General features: G+C 40.6%; 2 protein-coding genes across 4 annotated transcripts in view; one reads left to right on the top strand and one right to left on the bottom strand.

Annotated features, from left to right (window-relative positions):
• The window catches only part of SLC37A1 (solute carrier family 37 member 1), a 47,320-nt gene extending 39,807 nt beyond the window's left edge, over nt 1–7,513 (bottom strand). Inside the window, exons 1-2 of the mRNA XM_090123018.1 lie at nt 7,467–7,513; nt 5,258–5,449 (exon numbers count right to left, since the gene is read on the bottom strand). The gene's annotated coding sequence lies outside the window, so the exon portion shown is untranslated. The remainder of the gene's footprint in view (nt 1–5,257; nt 5,450–7,466) is intronic.
• Nucleotides 7,467–18,017, top strand: RSPH1 (radial spoke head component 1). 3 transcript variants are annotated; one of them, XR_016459391.1, is made up of 10 exons: nt 7,467–7,652; nt 8,037–8,150; nt 8,269–8,374; nt 10,450–10,540; nt 10,770–10,905; nt 11,657–11,728; nt 12,932–13,154; nt 13,561–13,704; nt 15,122–15,231; nt 17,751–18,017. XR_016459391.1 is itself a non-coding variant. In XM_031594660.2 (9 exons), exons 1-9 carry the CDS (start codon nt 7,599–7,601, stop codon nt 15,166–15,168), a joined length of 987 nt encoding a protein of 328 aa, XP_031450520.2. In that variant the 5' UTR covers nt 7,467–7,598; the 3' UTR covers nt 15,169–15,978. The 3 variants fall into 3 exon arrangements, 1 of the variants encoding a protein (XP_031450520.2); XR_004167133.2 differs by lacking the exon at nt 17,751–18,017 and adding an exon at nt 16,707–16,727; XM_031594660.2 differs by lacking the exon at nt 17,751–18,017 and having other exon boundaries at nt 15,122–15,978.

Here is an 18,017-nt window from a genome sequence, read left to right as displayed (position 1 = left end):
TGCCGCTCAGGCTCACCTTTTCCTAGTTGCCCTCCACCTTCACAATCCCCACTATGATGGTACATGAATTGAAAAAGGAAAAGTTTCAATCTTTGTTCTGTGCAGGCTTGTCACGGAAATGCCATTGCCTGCGGTGGAAAAGCACACACCAACATTGGGTTTAGATGGGGTAATTACAGTGGGACACTGCATCTGCGCATGCTGATGTTTGTCAGTTCTTCTGTAACAGCCATTTAGCAGAGACAAAAATAGAAAGGGAGTACTCCCCAGGAAGTGAATTGCATGAGTTGAGTGGCTGCAGCCTTTGCACCACCATGGGAAAGCACCCGGGCGGTGGTTATTCCAATCAGCATACATGCAAAATGAAGATGTGCAAGGAAGGTGAGCCCTTTAATGGTGCATTTGTGTCCATGGTGAGCCGCTCCGAATTATCAAAGCAACCATCATCATCATGCAGGATGCTCATATATTTTAAATATATTTTAGCTTGCCCTTTTCAGTTCCTTAAAGAATTGAACATTGCTTTAGGATCTTTCTATCTTCTTCTACAAACCGCATTCTAAAAGCACAAACCAAGCAGCCACAAAAGAAAATCTTTTTTTTTTTTCCTCCTACTTTTTCCATTACAATGCAGGCACCTTCCTATTCCATTCCTCTAGCATCACTGACACCTGCTGGCTGTTACACTTTCCAGGACTGATAAACGCGTGGCTTTTTAGTTTCCTTTGTTAGTTCTGCGTGCTTTGTTTTCCCATCAGAGCAGCTTGGTTATTGTATAAGCAATTCACATCAATACTGGGAGCTGTCCAAATATAACATGCCACAAGGCTTTGGCAAGTAAATATATATACATACATACACTCAAAAGAGCCAAAAAAAAAAAAAAAAGGATGTATCTGTGCACATGGGAGTTGAGAGGTAGAGCTCTGCTGCAGCCATCCTCAGGGATGGTTGGAGGTGAGCCAGCTCTGATCTGGAAGCTGTGTTATCACAGCATGCCCTGCCTGCTGGTGAGAATTTTTAGCTCTGGCACAGGGCCACGATAGTATGATTACACAGTTTCCAGACTGGTAATTTTTACCACATCTATCTTGGAACAAAGGTAGTGAGAAACACCAGAAAAAAGGATTAGCAGATGACACCAGTGTCAGCAAAGCCTTTTTCTTAACTGGATCAGGTCAGTGCCCAAGTGCTAAGGGCTACTTACAAAGAAAATCTATAACAAGTGGAACATGGAAGAGGCAGTAAAACTGTCTCTTGAGTCCTCTATGTAAAGACAGGTTGTTGCTGCGATTGCAGGAGACATTTAAGAATGTGGTATTTGTTTGAACCCTGGGAGTTGCCTATCGGTTCAAAATTAGATCAAATCATTCTTTCTGGTAGGACACTACTCTGACACTTGTGAGGGCTTTCCAGAGGGATGAGGAGAAACTCTGACATCACCTCATGTTCTCTGAGGAAAGACCTGTGAAAAAAAGCAAGCATAGCAGCAGGGGTGTCTTTCGCAGTAGAATTTACTGGATGAAGTCCCAGGCAAAGCTACTGCTTGTAGGGATCACTGGACTTATAACTAGGATGGAGAATCCCTGGTGAGGGATCCTTACAAGCTGTATCATAGTTTAGCCACTTGCTCACGGAAGAATGATCAAGAATGCAGACAATACAGAATTTAAAAATATATATCAAGTAGTATTATTAAAAATGGAATCTATAAGGCAAGATATAGCCAGCTAACAAGACAAAAGAAGAACATTTATTACGAGGATCTTATCTTGAAGAATTTATTCTACTTCCACAAGGAAAAAGCATAGTTTCTTTTATTACTTTAATTTTATTTGTACTCTTCTTTAATTGACCAGAGGGTTGGGTAGAAGTGCAAGACATGGCTACAGAAGTAGCCTTCTATGATGTTGTCTCTGGCTGGGTGGATGGGGGAAAGCAGTGGATGTGGTCTACCTTGATTTCAGCAAGGCATTTGATACTGTCTCCCACAGCATCCTTATAACAAAGCTGAGGAAGTGCAGGATAGATGTGTGGACAGTGAGGTGGGTTGAGAACTGGCTGACTGGCAGAGCGCAGAGGGTCGTTGTTGGCGGTGCAGAGTCTGGTTGGAGGCCTGTAACCAGCGGTGTTCCCCAGGGGTCGGTGCTGGGTCCGGTCTTGTTCAACATCTTCATCAATGACCTTGATGAGGGGATAGTGGCCACCCTCAGCAAGTTTGCTGATGATACGAAGTTGGGAGGATTGGCTGACACGCCTGAAGGCTGTGCTGCCATTCAGCGAGACCTGGACAGGCTGGAGAGCTGGGCAGAAAGAAACCAGATGAGGTTTAACAAAAGCAAGTGTAGAGTCTTGCATCTGGGGAGGAATAATTGCATGCACCGGTACAGGTTGGGGGCTGACCTGCTGCAGAGGAGCTCTGCGGAGAGGGACCTGGGTGTCCTGGTGGACGACAGGTTGGCCATGAGCCAGCAGTGTGCCCTTGTGGCCAAGAGGGCCAACAGCACTCTGGGGTGCATTAAAAAGAGCGTGGCCAGCAGGTCGAGGGAGGTGATCCTCCCCCTCTACTCTGCCCTGGTAAGGCCTCTTCTGAAGTACTGTGTCCAGTTCTGGGCTCCCCAGTACAAAAAAGACAGGGATCTCTTGGAAAGAGTCCAGCGGAGGGTCACAAAGATGGAGAAGGGCCTGGAGCGTCTCTCCTATGAGGAAAGGCTGAGTGAGCTGGGTCTGTTTAGCCTTGAGAAGAGAAGGCTGAGAGGGGACCTGATCCAGGTCTATAAATATCTAAGGTGTGGGGGGCAGAGTGGCGAGGCCAGACTGTTGTCAGCGGTATGTGGAGACAGGACAAGGGGAAATGGCCAAAAACTGGAGCATAGGAAGTTCCGCACGAATGTGCGCAAGAACTTCTTTACGGTGAGGGTGACGGAGCACTGGAACAGGCTGCCCAGGGAGGTTGTGGAGTCTGGATATCTGGAGATATTTCAAGACCCGCCTGGATGCCTACTTGTGTGACCTGGTGTAGAAAACCTGCTTTGGCAGGGGGGTTGGACTCAATGATCTCTGGAGGTCCCTTCCAACCCCTACAATACTGTGATTCTGTGATTCTGTCAGAAACAATTTCAGAGGAGCAGACAGATTAAACCAGGCAGACTTGGTTGCCGAAAAGCAATCATATGAAGAGGGAGTGGTGTGACTTTTTTAAATAGAAACGAAATACCAGAACAGTTACAAATAGAAAGCATACCAGAATAGAGAGCCTACACTAAAGCAATTGCCTTGCTAGTCATGAGTAAGAAGGTGAGGTATGAAGTTATGTGAGCTGATGGGAATGAGAAGGCAGCAAAGTAGTCCCGTCTACCTCAATCATTTCATTCTTCTCTGTTGAATTCATTCTGAGATTGGAACTTTATTTATTTATGGAAAAAAAAGAAAAAAAGAAAAAAAGAAAAAAAGAAAAAAAGAAAAAAAGAAAAGGATTGTGCTGCTTTATCTTTATGTCATTATAAACTGCACATAAAGAGAGAAGCTAAGGTTTGGAATATTATTTGTTTTTTGCTTGGTTGGTTTGGTTTGTTTGTTTATGTCCTTAAATAAACAAAATCCACTTGCAGGAAAACAAAACAAACAACAAACAAAAAATATTGACATTGCTTTGTTAACACTGACCCTAAGGTATTTTTTACTTTATGAATGCTAACTGCTTTCTTTGTAGCAATGGTAATGCTGACTGTCATAAAAGCCTTGGGGAAAGCCATTAGCAGTGATTCCTGCATGGAATAGCAGCGACATATATATGTTCCAATTGCACTTTAGTAGAAAGAAAAGCCTGAAGAAAAGCTTTAAAATTTTCCCATTTGTCAGAAAAATAAACTGTGCTCTGTGCTTCAAAATTAGAAGTAAGGTCGGAGGAACGGAAAGCAAAGTATAAATACAATACAGCATTCTTCCTTGGCCACTTTGCAGGAGAAAACTGAAGGGTTAATTTTAGCCAAGACTAAAAGAAGTCCAACCAGTATTTCCAGAACAGCTTTCCTACAACCATTTCTTTCCTAATCATCTGGCTTTCAGAGCATCCTGATACTAATCACAGTTGAAGGTGGCAGTTGTGGCCTAGCAGGGAGAATGGGAAGGTCATTCACTTGTTTTTCTGGCTTCCTTATGAGCTCAAAAAGAGGTTATCTTTACTTGGCATGCAAACAGACTAAGCAGCTTTTATTTTGCCTGTGAAGGGCTTAAAACATGCAGAGAGGAGTTGCCATTCTGCGAAAGATTTTGACATTTCAAAATCTGGCTTCATTCTGAATTGGAGGGGAAATAAACCCCACAGTAAATTCCATTTCATCCATCCTTTGCTTTCAGAACCTAAGAAAACATTCTGGTCAGAGTATTTTGAATCCTTTAAGTGTCTGATAGCACTTATAGCAGAATAATAAAAAGACCTGAAAGGTATATTCCAAAACAAGAACTTCCTTTTAGATATTATTTTAATTCTTTAATCCCACAATTTACTCTAAAGACAACCTGCTTTATATTTCAATTTCAGGAGGAAGATACTGATCTTTCTGATAACTCCAGGTTAAATTTTGCTAGTTATGTGGTACTGACCATGCAGCATATCAGCCTGTGTCTTTAGCTTGCATTAAGAAAAAGATGTTAATGAATTATTTTTTTTTAATGAAATAATGAAGTATTTCCCCACAGTTTAATTTCTGTTCTTCACATACCTCTCAAAAAACATAATCTCATCCTCACAGGACAGCTTCTAGCTATAGAAAATTTAAAAGCAGGCATCACACATTTAACTGAGGTCAAACTTAGTGATTCCAACTTACAGATACCCATGATACCTGCCATTTCAAAGTTCAAAGTAAATTTAAATATTATAAAGAAAGTTCTTGGCTGTTCTCCAAGCAAACTGAATTGTTCCTCCCTCAGACCCTTTCTTCCTTCAGGACTTTGAAACCAGCTACCCAGAAAGAAGTTAGCAATATTGAAGGAGATATATGTGATAGCTTGTCATTTCTTTCTGTGTCTGTTCCAGCTGTCCCCTTGGCCACGTGAACTTTGAAGCTAAAACATCCAGTTATTTTTGTCATTGAGCTGAACTGGGATTACCTCTGAATACATGCCAAAAATACTCTCCCTCACTGCTCTGAGCCATGGTGTCTGCTTACAATTAATGTGCCACTCATAGTCTTAGTAAGTGTTTTTATAGTTAGAGACATCGCCTTATTGTAGATAAAGGCATGTAGCCTACCTTAGTTGAAAGAAGAGAGGTAAGCATCATCAAGAGTGATAAAAGAGGAAATGCTGTTGCTCTGAAGAAGTGTACTCAGATCAAATTCTGCAGGAGGCAAGCAGTTGTAGCAGTAGTTTTCATACTCTGCAGCTACTTATTAACAGGGCAGTCATTATGCAAATCAGACTTCCGTTGTCAAATGCTGGCACTCTGCATGAAAGAGAAATAACCACATAGTTTTGTGTTAATAAATGTATAGCTGCATAATGTTCTGCCAGCTAACAAAATGTAATTTCAGCATTCTTAAATATTTCAGACAGAGACCACTCTCAAAGTAATGACAGTGCTAACTGAGGAGCCCAAGGGTTCCTATTAGCTAAGAACAGGATGTATTTAACAATAGCTCTCTTCCTTTTTCATCTTTACAAAAATGACAAACAAAGAGACGCATGCTAAAAAGTGACAACTCAATACTGGCTCTTTCGATTTCTACTTATGAGAACAACAAAGTGACCAGTACACGCAGCTTATCTTTGTACAGAGATCCTGTTTTTCTCCTGGTTTGGGTGGAAGAACTTTGACCTAGATGACAAGGTGACCTCTGCCACACTTTCCAAACAGTTACACCTCCTTTTGCTGCCTGCCCCGGGCCCTCACCACCTCTGCCCAGCACTCAGTTTGCTGCTTTTCACCCTGCATAACCTCACACGACTCCTCTTGTGAAACCTCAGCCATTACGTTACGACACAATGTAATAGCAAGGTAGTATGCTGCCCCACACCATCACATGGAGACTGTGGTGAGAAGGGAGCTTTGGAGACTCTTTGGTCCACTCCCTGCTCAAGCAGCATTCTGTGTCACTGGCAGGCCCCTAGTCCTTGCCTGTAAGCACTTTGAAGCAGGCATAAGTGCTGCCAAAGAGAAGCAGAGTACTCCTTGCTTTTAGCAAGGCAACCTGCCCACAACATCTGCAAGCATGCATGAGCTATGGCGAAGTGACCAGTAACTCCCTTATTGACCAGTAACTTCTTTAATGACTAGTAACTTCCTTAGCCAGGGAAGGTTTCTAGAGTATTTACCTGAAGAATAACAAAGGATTGCTCTGCATAGTGGTAAATAAAATAATTTATGAGAATGATTGATCTAGCATACTGCATCTCACGTATGAAACATAGTGAAATGTCCAAGTGGAGTTGGTAATGAGTAGTGCCACCCAGGTGTACATCCTGGGACCAGTATTCTTTAATATCGTTATCAGTGACGTAGGCAGTGGAATTGAGCGTACCCTCAGCAAGTTTGTGGACAACACCAAGCTGAGTGGTGCATTTGATACAATAGAAGGAAGAGGTACCATCCAGAGGGACCTTGATACACTTAAAAGGTGGCCCCATGTGAACCTAATGAGGTCCAACAAGGCCAAGTGCAAAGTGTTGCAGCTGGGTCAGGGCAATGCAAGATGTGTGTACACACTAGGACAATAATTCCTTGAGATCAACCCTGCTGAAAGAGACTTAGGGTGGATGAAAAACATAACATGAGCCAGAAGCATGTTCTTGCAGCCTCGACATCCAGTGGTAAACTGGGCTGCATCACAAGAGGGGTGGCCAGCAGGGAGAAGGAGGGGATTATCTTCCTCTGCTCTGCCCTCATCAGGCCCCATCTGGAGTACTGCGTCCAGGCCTGGGAACCCCAGCACAAGAAGAATGTGGAGCTGTTGGGCGAGGGCACAAAGAAGATCAGAGGGCTGGAGCACCTCTCCTGTGGAGACAGGCTGAAGGAACTGGGCTTGAGCAGCCTGGAGAAGCGAGAGCTCCAGGGAGACTTCATTGCAGTGTTCCAGTACTTGGAGGGAACATTTAAGCAGAAGAGGGAGTGACTTTTTACACTGGTAGACAGTGATGGGACAAGGGAGAGTGTCTTTAAACTTAGATGGAGAGATTTAGATTAGATGCTGGAGGAAATCTTTCACTGAGAGGGCAGTGAGGCGCTGGCACAGCTGCCCAGAGAAGCTGTGGTGCCCCATCCCTGCAGGCACTCAAGGCCAGGTTGGATGGGGCCCTGGGCAGCCTGAGCTGGTGGGGGGCAGCCCTGCCCATGGCTGGGGTTGGGGTGGGTGGGCTGTGAGGTTCCTTCCGACCCAAACCATCTTTTGATTCTGTTATTCTCTGATCTTCTGATTCTCTGATTTTATGATTTTATGAAAATGCTGAATAAGTCTCTTCCATACAGCTGGTATTACTGCGGAGCGGGGCCGTGCCCTCAGCACCCGGGACAGCAGGCGCGCCCCCGCCGGCCATAACGGTAAGGCAAGGCGCGAGCCCGGTTGCCATCGCGACGGCTGCGACGCGGTGGCAGCAGCATGTCGGAACTGAGCGAAGAGGAGGCCGAGGAGGAGGCCGAGGCTTACCTGGGGGTTCGGCGGGGAGCGGGTCCTCGGGGCAGGGCGGGGAAGGGAAGAGAGAAATTATTGCTTATGGGAGCTTTGATACTGTAGGTCCCATGGGGAGATCACAGGGTGCTACATCGGTGGGCATGGTAGATGCAGGGGGGGGGGGCTGAGCTATTTTGGCTGGGACCTACCTGCTTTTCCCACCAGTGAGTCAAGAAGGAAGGGCTCAGTGTGCTGGAATCTGAGGGGAGAGCCTCTGCAGAAGCAGCACATGCTGGCCAGGCCCTCCTGCATGCTCCGCTTGGAGCAAAGCTGGAGCACCTCTGAGCAAACGTGGCTTCCTCTAATTAGGTTGGATTCAAGCAGGTCTATCGCTCTTAAACAATTTTTCTCATTGCATTCAATTAGGAGTATGATGGGGAGCGCAATTCTGAAGGTGAACGGCATGGACGTGGGAAAGCAGAGCTGCCCAATGGTGATACGTATGAGGGTGAATATGAGCACAGTCTCAGAAATGGGCAGGTGAGACAGTGACCAGACAGTGGCTGTGTGCTTGTGTTTCTGCGGTTCTGTGGGTCTCAGCACTGTACTGAAATAGTGAGAACTCACAAGTATTTTATCTATACCATATATCTTTCAGGGGACATACAGATTTAAAACTGGTGCTTTCTACATTGGAGAATATCTTCAAAATAAAAAGCATGGCCATGGTACTTTTTATTATCCAGATGGATCAAAATATGAAGGTAAACACTGAACACAGTTGCAAAGATTTCTGTAATTGAAAAGATGCGTTTCTTCAACTCCTGGAATGCAAGAAGATAGCAAAGTGGAGATTATTTTAAAAAGATGAATTTGCTATAAAACATTTTCCTGTTATTCCTTTTTTGCTATGAGCTCTGAGAGCAGTTTTATTTATTTACTTTATTTATTTAGGGGATTTACTTGGAATATTGTGAGAAGTGTGGTATTTAGTAGCAATTTGTTCTAGACGTGTCCTTATTTCAAGTGAGGTATTACAAGTGTTGAGAAATGCCAAGCATTGTATCTAATCTGGTACAATCTTGATAGAAGAGAGTATAATTGCTTATATCTAATCATCCTTATGATGATTAGAATTGCTGTGTTCAGTGTAGAATCATATAATTATTTGAGATGGAAGGGTCCCTTAAAGGTCATTTGTCCCCTGCAATGAAAAGGGACACCTACAGCTTCATCAGGTTGCTCAGAGCCCTGTCCAGCCTGACAATGAATGTGTCCAGGGATGAGGCATCTCTAGGCAGACTGTTCTAGTGCCTTATCACACTCATTGTAAAAAATGTCTTCCTTATATACAGTCTAAATCTCTCATTTTGTAGTTTGAAACAATTTACTCTCATCCTGTCACAACAGACCCTACTAAAGAGTCTGTCTCTCACTCTATTTCCCTTCTTCCAGAAGAATACCTAGCACTCTCCGAATATCAGTTAGGCTTCAAGGAACAGTCTTTGTCCCTTAAAGAAGGCAAGAAGGAACCTTCACACTGTGAGAGCTAAAAGCACGGAGCAAAAAGATCAGCCCAGTTATTGCTTATTGGATAGTATCCGTCTGTGATGTTTTGGTTTTTTTTTAAAGTTTGAATAGAATAGTAATTAAGGCACAAAATCTAGCATTCATAGGACAGTTTTAGCAAATTAGCTAAACTAAACAAGAACTCATTTTGATTTTAAGTGGAGGTGTCACATGCAGGTAACTGAAAAAAATATGTGAGGAGAGGGACAAACAGAAGGAAAAAAAAAGAAAGAGCAAGGGCTTAGAATAAAGAAGGGTTTGATCGAGAAAAGAGCGAGAGGGGCCCAGAATGAGGTGGAAGGGAACTAGGGAGAAAGATTATGCCTACCTTTGAGTATAGTTACCTATAAAACTATCTTTTTCAAAGTGATCTCAAAATTGTTCTAGAGAGAGAAATGAGGAACTCCTGTTTGTGATAGCATGTCAGATGAAACCTAGAGATGGGAATTAAAAGGAAACAGTACATAACAGGATATGTCTTAAACCAGGACTAGTATAGTTGACATGACAAATACCCTGGTCCTCTGTTTTCATATTGTCTTCTTTGTATTGATTTTATAACTGTTGCTTAAGAAGTAACAAGTGAAGCAAAAAAATAAATAAAAAAAAAATGAAGGCAGTGGAGGTGAATGAGCAGGGAACTTGCAAAGACAGATAGCAGAACTTGGAAATTCTGTGTATGGGGTAGCCTTTCCTTGGTAACAAAGAGCAAAGAAGATAGTATCTGAATAGAGGAAGAAAATAATCTCAAGTGAGAACATTAGAACTTTCTTTGTCTCTAACGTAGAATTTGTTCATACACTTATACCTGGATCAAAAGATGGAAAGTGATTGGATAGTGTTGCATATGATATTGCTATCTACCCTGTTGCATCTAATGATGGCTGTCAGAGTTCTCATCCATTTGTCAGATGTATAATAAATCATCTTTTTCTTTGCCAGAGTATCAGTACTTCATTGATATAATCTGTTTTGATATTAACACTGACATACTTAAACACTAATAGGCAAATCAGATATGCTTAGAGTTTAATTGACAAATGTTTCCCATTCACTTATTCACTTGAGATTTTTTGTGTTCAGTGGGAGAGAGCAGGATTTGTTTGTTTTAGAAGTCAATCATAATGGTGTTGTAGTTTTCTTTTCCTTCTCTAATGAGGTGTATTCTCCACTTCAGCTAAATTAATAATGATGTTTTACAAACTGACCATTATATCACACAATCAAATATACCACATCTCACTAAGTTATTGATATGTTCTCATTAAAGGAAGCTGGGTAGATGATCAAAGACATGGCTACGGAGAATATACGTACGCAAATGGAGACACCTATGCTGGAGAATGGTTTAACGACAATAGGTTTGTTTCATTCTTATGGTGATGTTTGAAGTCATTCTCTGTAACATCACAATACGATGGCTATTTCAAAATGTGGCTGACTGCAGCAAATCAAGTGCTATTGGATGGCATTTGCAATTTAACCCAACTTCAGCCATTTCAGCCACTTAAAAAATACAGTTTTAATACCTTAAGTATAACAACAACCTATGTTCTTCGTATTCCATAAGATATTTTTTTTTCTCCCTAGGCATGGACAAGGTACATACACCTATAAAGAGACTGGATCTATGTATGTTGGTGGTTGGGTAAATGGAATCCAGGAAGGAGAAGCAGAGCTTATCCACCTAAATCACAGATATAGGGGCAAGTTTTTGAATGGAATTGTAAGTGTGCTAGAAAACGCTCAATTAATTTGAACAGTTAGCATAAAACTTTCTTAATGTGATCTATTTGCATTTAAAATGACAAACTAGATCCTGTTCTTGTGTAGTATTTCTTGTACCATAAATGAAACTGAATTGATCCACAAGGCAAAAAGCCAAGTGTCTGTAACTTTGCTTTCAAACAGTATTACAGAATCACAGAATGGTTAAGGTTGGAAGAGACCCATAGAGGTCATCTACTCCAAATCCCTGATCAAACTGGGACACCCAGAGTAGGTTGCCCAGTACTGTGTCCAGGCACATTTTGAAGATCTCCAAGGAGGGAGATTTTACAGCCTTTCTGGCAACCTCTGCCATTGCTTCATTACCTTCACAGCACAGAAGTGCTTCCTGGTGTTCTATTTTGTACATATTGACTCTTGACTATGCACCACTGAAAAAAGCCTCACTCCATCCTCTTTGCATCCTCCCTTCAGATAGTTATAGGCGCTGATGGGATTCCCCCTGAGCTTCCTCTTGCACGGGCTGAACAATCCCAGCTCTCTCAGCCACTGCTCACAGGAAAAGTGCTTCAGTCCCTTGTTCATCTTTGTGGCCCTCTTTTGGACTTACACCTGCATGTCCATGTCTCTCTTGTACAGTATTGTTATTGACTAATGTATGAATTTTGTAGTAAAGCACATTTTACATTTATATATGTAGAATTTCCTAACATGATAGTTCTACTGAGTTCTTTGCATCTCTTTTGCAGCCTGTAGGTCATGGCAAATATATCTTTGACATTGGATGTGAACAGCATGGTGAATACATACGGTCAGAGGAGGTAAAAGAAATATTGAATGGCATACTGTGTATCAAATAATTCAGTAAATTACTGTTGATTATCATATAAAATACTTTAACATCAGTACAAATAGGGTATCCTAGATCTAAACAGTCAAAAAATGGTGCAAACCTGTGGTTTCTTCAGTACTAAGTAAGGTTTCATTCTGCTTTTTAAATTTATCTTCTCCACTGCGTAAGTTTAGACAACTATATGGTGTGATTTTTGCCCTGCTTGTAGACAGGAATACTTTCTTCTTAAACTTCAGAAGAATCAGGACTTGCCCAAAATATTTTAGGTTTATGTGGTTATAAACTACACAAGAACATAGATATTTGTCTGTAAATTTAACTGATGTTCCACTTTGTTCTGAACACCAGAAAACAAAGAAAATATTTATTATTGTATTTCTGAACTGCTTGATGCTACATCTGCAAAAGATAATTTGCAAAAGGTTCTTGTTTTGGAAACATGTCCCATTATTTTCCTGGTCCTGTAAGAAGCTTGATTTTCATAGCTACTAATTGAAGAAGCAGCTGGGATGAAGGCTCGTTTTTAATTCGCCTTCATGCATGAACTTTACTAAGTCTTTCTGATTAATATGATACAAAATAGCTATCACAATAAGAAATGTATCTTAATATTTTTATTTCAAGAAAATATTCCACATTATACCTGAGCTCTATACCTCTGATGTCCAACACATTAATTCCCATTACATGCTCTTTAAAAATTCTCTAATACAATATTTGTTTCATGATATAATTTCACTAAGTTTCAGCTTTCTTCTACTGTATGCATTTTACCTTTTCCAAAATTTACTTTTTTTATTTTTCTGTTTCTCTACACTGGATCTGTAATTTTTTATCAGTGATATTTGGCTATTATCTTAAAAAACAGAACAATATTCCTTTGAGAGAAATGATGCTTGAATAGGTCCCTCTCAGCTATTCTGTTCGAGGGAGAGACAAAATTTTATCTTTAAGAAAGAAAACTGGCAAGCATAGATCAGCAGTATTGGTCAGCCAGCTTCAACAAGGTTTGCAAGATTTGCTGTTGAATTTCCTCTTCTTGTCAGTGCTTTAAAAGGCTGTCATGATGCCATTTGAGCCCAGGTAAAGAGCTTTTAATGCACAAAATCATCTTAGCTACTCCTTTAATACTTATAAGAAGAGACCCTGGATATTGAAAATTGTCTTTTAGGATAAAGGGGAGGAAGAAGAAGAAGAGGAGGAGCCCTCTTTACTTGCTGCACCGAAGTGGAAAGCAACACAAATCACTAAATTAATACACTGGGTGCCCAAAATGGAAAAAGCACCTTCTCCCAGCGAAGGCCCCCCAGCAGCAGCAGCAGAGACAGCAGCTGCAGATGAAGCAGTGGAAGAAACAGCAGCAGATGAAAAAGACAAAATGCAAACAAATGCAGGTTTGTTCTGTTGGACATCTAGAAACCCTATATTTTGACTATCCTGTGAAACCAGGTTTTTCATATTTAATTACTGTGAGAGGGATTTTTTTTCTCACATTTTTTACCCTACATTTAATACTGGGGATTTCCAGGCCTGTTTGTAAATGTGACAGTATATATACACATCTGCTCTATCTCACATAGCATAAGGTACAACTATCTTGGGAAGCCTGTGAATCATTTTAGTCTACGTCATCACCTCTTATACAAACTTGATTATAAATTATTGCAAAAATATGTATGGGTTTTCTCACGTGAGTAAAGTCTGAAGAGTTCAGACAGTTATTAGTTGTGGCATGAAAACAATGAGTGCAAATTTGTAAAAATAAATTTTCCTCTAAATTTCTAATTTCTCATATTTCAGTCATTGATGAATCTGCTGAACACAGGGATGATATGCCTTCTCTTCATAAAGTATCTAGTGAAGTTTTTAGCCCAACAAAGGATGCAGAAGAAGAAGATGAGGGTATAAGGGAAGAAGAAAATGAAGAAGGAGAAGAGTACCAAGGTGAGGAATGATGGAGATGTGCTTGTTCTTCCATGTTCAATCAGGTTTGGAAATGATGCATGTCAATTGGCTTTTACTGGGAGGCCCATTATCAGGCTAAAGAAAACATGGGAACTCCACCTATTGTCACAGGTTAGAGCTCCTCTAAAGCTGTAAACTGGTTTGAGTAGTCAAATTCATATATTTAACAGAACAAATCAGTGATACTGCAGTGCAGCATTACCTGTGCAATACAGAGCTGGCAGTGCTTGAAGAACTGAGTTTAAAAGTGATCACATTTGCAAGCTTCCTTTTGTACAACCATGAGAGAGTAGACTGGGGAATTCAAGTATTTTTGAGCACACAATTTTTCTATCATGAATAGAACTGTATGTTCTTGTCCTCTCACGTTAAATAAGAAACAAGTCTTAGGTATTGTTACACATTATGATTTGGAGACACAAAGGCTAGTATCTCATTGATTGTTCTTAAAAGGCAAAGAGCTTTGAAATTTGGATGCTCAGGTTTTCCTCCAGGCAGTTCGGAATCCTGTTTTTATAGAAAATTACAAAAAGGCAACATAAAAGGAAGCATCTGTGTTTACCCATACATAACTTATAAGCCTCCATTCAACTGTGCTTTTTGCATTTGTTAAATGTTAACGAACTTCTGAGGTAGGAAAACATTAAATAAATTTCTCCATCTGTTGTCAACACATTTTATAATAAATCAAAGCAAAGCACTATCTTAGTGATCAGGAAGACTGTAAAAGAACCTTGAAAATTGCACAGAGGTATAACATAAACATTAAGGGCAGGTCTTGGAATTCTGTTAATTTATTTGCTCTCATTTTTCACTCATCGCCTCTCAATGTAATCTCTTGCTTCAGCACAGACTAGCCAATGAGATGATCAGGTGTATACAACTGACATCTTACAGGATCCCTCAGCTGATCCAGCAGAAATCAAGCAGGCTTCCTGTGTAGCTCTGCCTTGGAATTGGCAAGAGTTCATTGAGCTTGATTTGTCTCAAAGTCTGCTGGACTCAAATAATTTTTTATTGAACTTGATTCCAACAGATTTTCTGGCATACTACAGTAAAGTAGATCTGGTATCCTCATTGTTTTTTTTTTATTAGTAGTAGTAGTATTTTTAAGGGCAGCTTTCTATGAAACTCCTCTAAATAGGAGATGTTCTTTAGCTATTCCTGAGTTACATATGGACTGGCTGGTGGTCAGTGTGTATAGAGTCTGACAGCTGAGAAACAATTTATGTCAGTTAAGTTCAATAATTGGCAGCAAAGGGCAGTAGGAAGGAGGGCTGGAGTAGACAGCATGATTCTGGAATTATGTTTTAAACTACTAGAATTGCTTTCCAGTATTTTGTTACAAAATTCATTTCAGTTTTCTGTTTATTTTTTTTAAACTTTACCTCCACAGGAACTGCTAGTTTAGAAGATGAGGAGGAATCAGAGGAAGCAGAGTAATTGGATACAACTAAAGACAAACATAAGTAGAAAAGGAAATTGAAGAGTAAATCATTAGTTAAGGTAAACCTACAATATTTTTATTTGTATCTTTGTTATTTTTTGAATAAACATTTCTGTCACTGTTCTGTCTGGAATATACCTCTCCAAAACTTTTACAATCCCAGAGTGTGCCATCTCAGGACCACTTCATTCCATAGCGTCAGGCAGTTGTTGAATTCAGTATGGGATAATTCTGGATCTATAAAGTTGAGTCCTCATACATTCATGGAATCAAAGTTTTGAAACACTTGGCATGATATTTCTAAGGCAGAACATATATGCATCCAGTAACTGACTGGACCACTTGTGCCTGTAGTAATTAGGTTGCTTTTGGTGATCTATGTTCATTTCTTCACAGGAAGATAGATGATTTTCAAACCTGATGAATACATCAGCATTGCCCAAAACTTCAGAACATCACATCCATCTTGGGAGTTAGTTAACATGCTCAAATATGGTCTTAGAATCTTTTATGTTGGAAGTGAACTCAAGAACCCCAGAATGCTGTGTGTATCTACTATCACTGGACAATCAAGTATAGGGCCACATTATTTACTTACTGTAGGCTGTTATCACTGTTCTCCAAGATACCAAGCTTAAATATCTCCTTACCCAATTTGCAAACCTGTTGGCAGAGATGCTGTTATTCCACTTTGTTAAATGGCTTCTGTATTTCCTTTTCCCTTCAAGACTGACCCACGGTGATGAAAATTGAAGTACTACCTTTAGCAACAGCCATATTATCAGCTGTTAATGCCCAGGATTGCATCCTCTCCTACTTGGCCTCTTCCAATTGAGGATGAAGGAGATATCCTGTGGGTTCCCATGTCCTTTACCAGAATCCTGTAGTTACTCTTATTTTGCTCCAGGTCTCCCTCGGTAGTGTAATTGATATTCATACCAATGAACAAACAAGGAAGTAATGGTCATTGGACAGGATGAATTTTGGCCATACTTCTACAATGCCCACAGTCTGGTCACTTGTCAAGCAGCAAGCTTCCCACAACAGCATATCTGGTACACAGACAGGTGTCTCTCGTACATTCCTCATACATTCATGGAATCAAAGTTTTGAAACACTTGGCATGATATTTCTAAGGCAGAACATATATGCATACAGGTGTCTCTATCCCCTACTGGGATAGACCTCCAGCTGCTAACACTTTCTGCTTCATTTTAGTATTGATGCTTCATATGGGGCCAGTTAGCTTGGAAGCCTCCCTTTACATCCTCTGTTCCCCTGCCATGGCTATTGGGCCTCAATACCGACCCTCTACATCCAGGTCTGAGCAAGAATGGTGGAACATTTCTCCTACTGCCAGAAGTTATGAACTTTAACAAACTCCCTCCCCAGGGGAGAATCCTTCCAACACTCCATCCAGTGTAGCCCCTAGCCATTCCCTCAACCTCAAAAGTCAAGCTTTTGCTTCTACAGAGACCCTGCTGATACCTCATTTGCCCTCCTTACTGATACACAGTCTCCATACCTCCTACAGGTCTTTTATGCAATCATGCAACATCTAAATCACTACACAGAGCCTCTCCAAGATACAACATCTTCCTGCCCAATCCAGGTCTAGACTGACACTACTGATATGCCAAGGATATGTACTTTCTCTTTTGGTAGCAGAGGTCAGGCCCAGCAGCTCACAAGTGTTGGTGAGCACAGTCCCACACTGACTGGAAGAAAGTTTCTGCCTTCCTTCAGCACCCCAAAAAACAAATAAAACAACTTAAAAAAAAAAAATAAACCACCTCCACAAAAAAAGAAAAAAAACCAAAACCAAAACAACAAAAAACCCCAACCATCAATCCCTAATGAGAAGGAACCTGTCAATCAGAAGAGAGCTACCAGGAGATTTCAGCTGAAGAAGGCCTTCAGAAGCTACCAGAATTGAATCAAATGGCATTCTATAAATAGTAAGTTAAAAGTAAAGAGCAAGGTAGAGCTGCACAAAATATTGTGAAAGCAGAATTTGCTACAGACATGTATTTTCCACTTCTTCAGGTGGAAAAAGAAAAGCTGTTCTGAAACATTGTTTTCCTGATAATATATAAACGAAACCTTAATCATTAAGAGATGCATCTGTTTAAGTGACTTTCTTATACTTCTGAGAATACTGGCATGAATGTTGATGGACTTGGAGTTTGAGGCAGAGTGTTGCTGCCCTGCAGCAGTTTGCTTTTGAAGTAAGGTAACTGGTTTGGGCCTGATTAGGGTAAGAGATGTTGAGCTGGCATTGCTGAAACAGGACTTGAATTTTTTTTTATTCATAAATTTTAGTTTGTCGGAAAATAAAACTTTTAACAAGTTCCTTTTCTCTACAACTCAACAACTCCAGCAATGATATGCCAAGAAGTTTAAGCTAGTGATAAATATGGATTAAGAGAAAATGGGGGTATTGAGGTGAGTCACACGAAATAAATAGAGTTTATTACTTCTTCCTGAAATGTTTCTCCTATCAGAAATGTCATAGTGAGAAATTTCCCATGTAAACTTTTCCCCAAAGCCTTACATGTCTTTTTTATTTTTTTGGCAGTTTCTTCTCACATCATTGTGACTTCAGTAAGCATTTTTAGAGGTGATTGTCTTTTCCTCTTTTGGCTTTCTTTGGTGAAGAGAAGTGCTGTGTTATTACAAGAGCTTGATCAAACCATACTCGGCTTAGTAATTTTTTATTTTTAATAAAAACTTACAAATCATTAGTTTACCAGCTGTTTACTCACTATATTTTACTGTAAACTTGAGAAACATCAACATAACGCATTTCCCAGTTCAATTCCATTTAAAGGTAATCTTCAGTTCA

This window comes from Phasianus colchicus, chromosome 1 (genome assembly GCF_987193195.1).
Source record: "Phasianus colchicus chromosome 1, bPhaCol1.hap1.1, whole genome shotgun sequence".
Taxonomy (NCBI): domain Eukaryota; kingdom Metazoa; phylum Chordata; class Aves; order Galliformes; family Phasianidae; genus Phasianus; species Phasianus colchicus.
The sequence above is the reverse complement of the archived record's forward strand: the minus strand, read 5'-3'. Positions and strand labels throughout refer to the sequence as shown.

Excerpts from the sequence above, each read along its gene's own strand:
- RSPH1 (XM_031594660.2), top strand. The coding sequence starts at position 7,599 with ATGTCGGAACTGAGCGAAGAGGAGGCCGAGGAGGAGGCCGAGGCTTAC. Across the intron at positions 8,375-10,449 it reads AGATGGATCAAAATATGAAG|GAAGCTGGGTAGATGATCAA; the intron begins GTAAACACTGAA and ends TTCTCATTAAAG. Across the intron at positions 13,705-15,121 it reads AGAAGGAGAAGAGTACCAAG|GAACTGCTAGTTTAGAAGAT; the intron begins GTGAGGAATGAT and ends TTACCTCCACAG.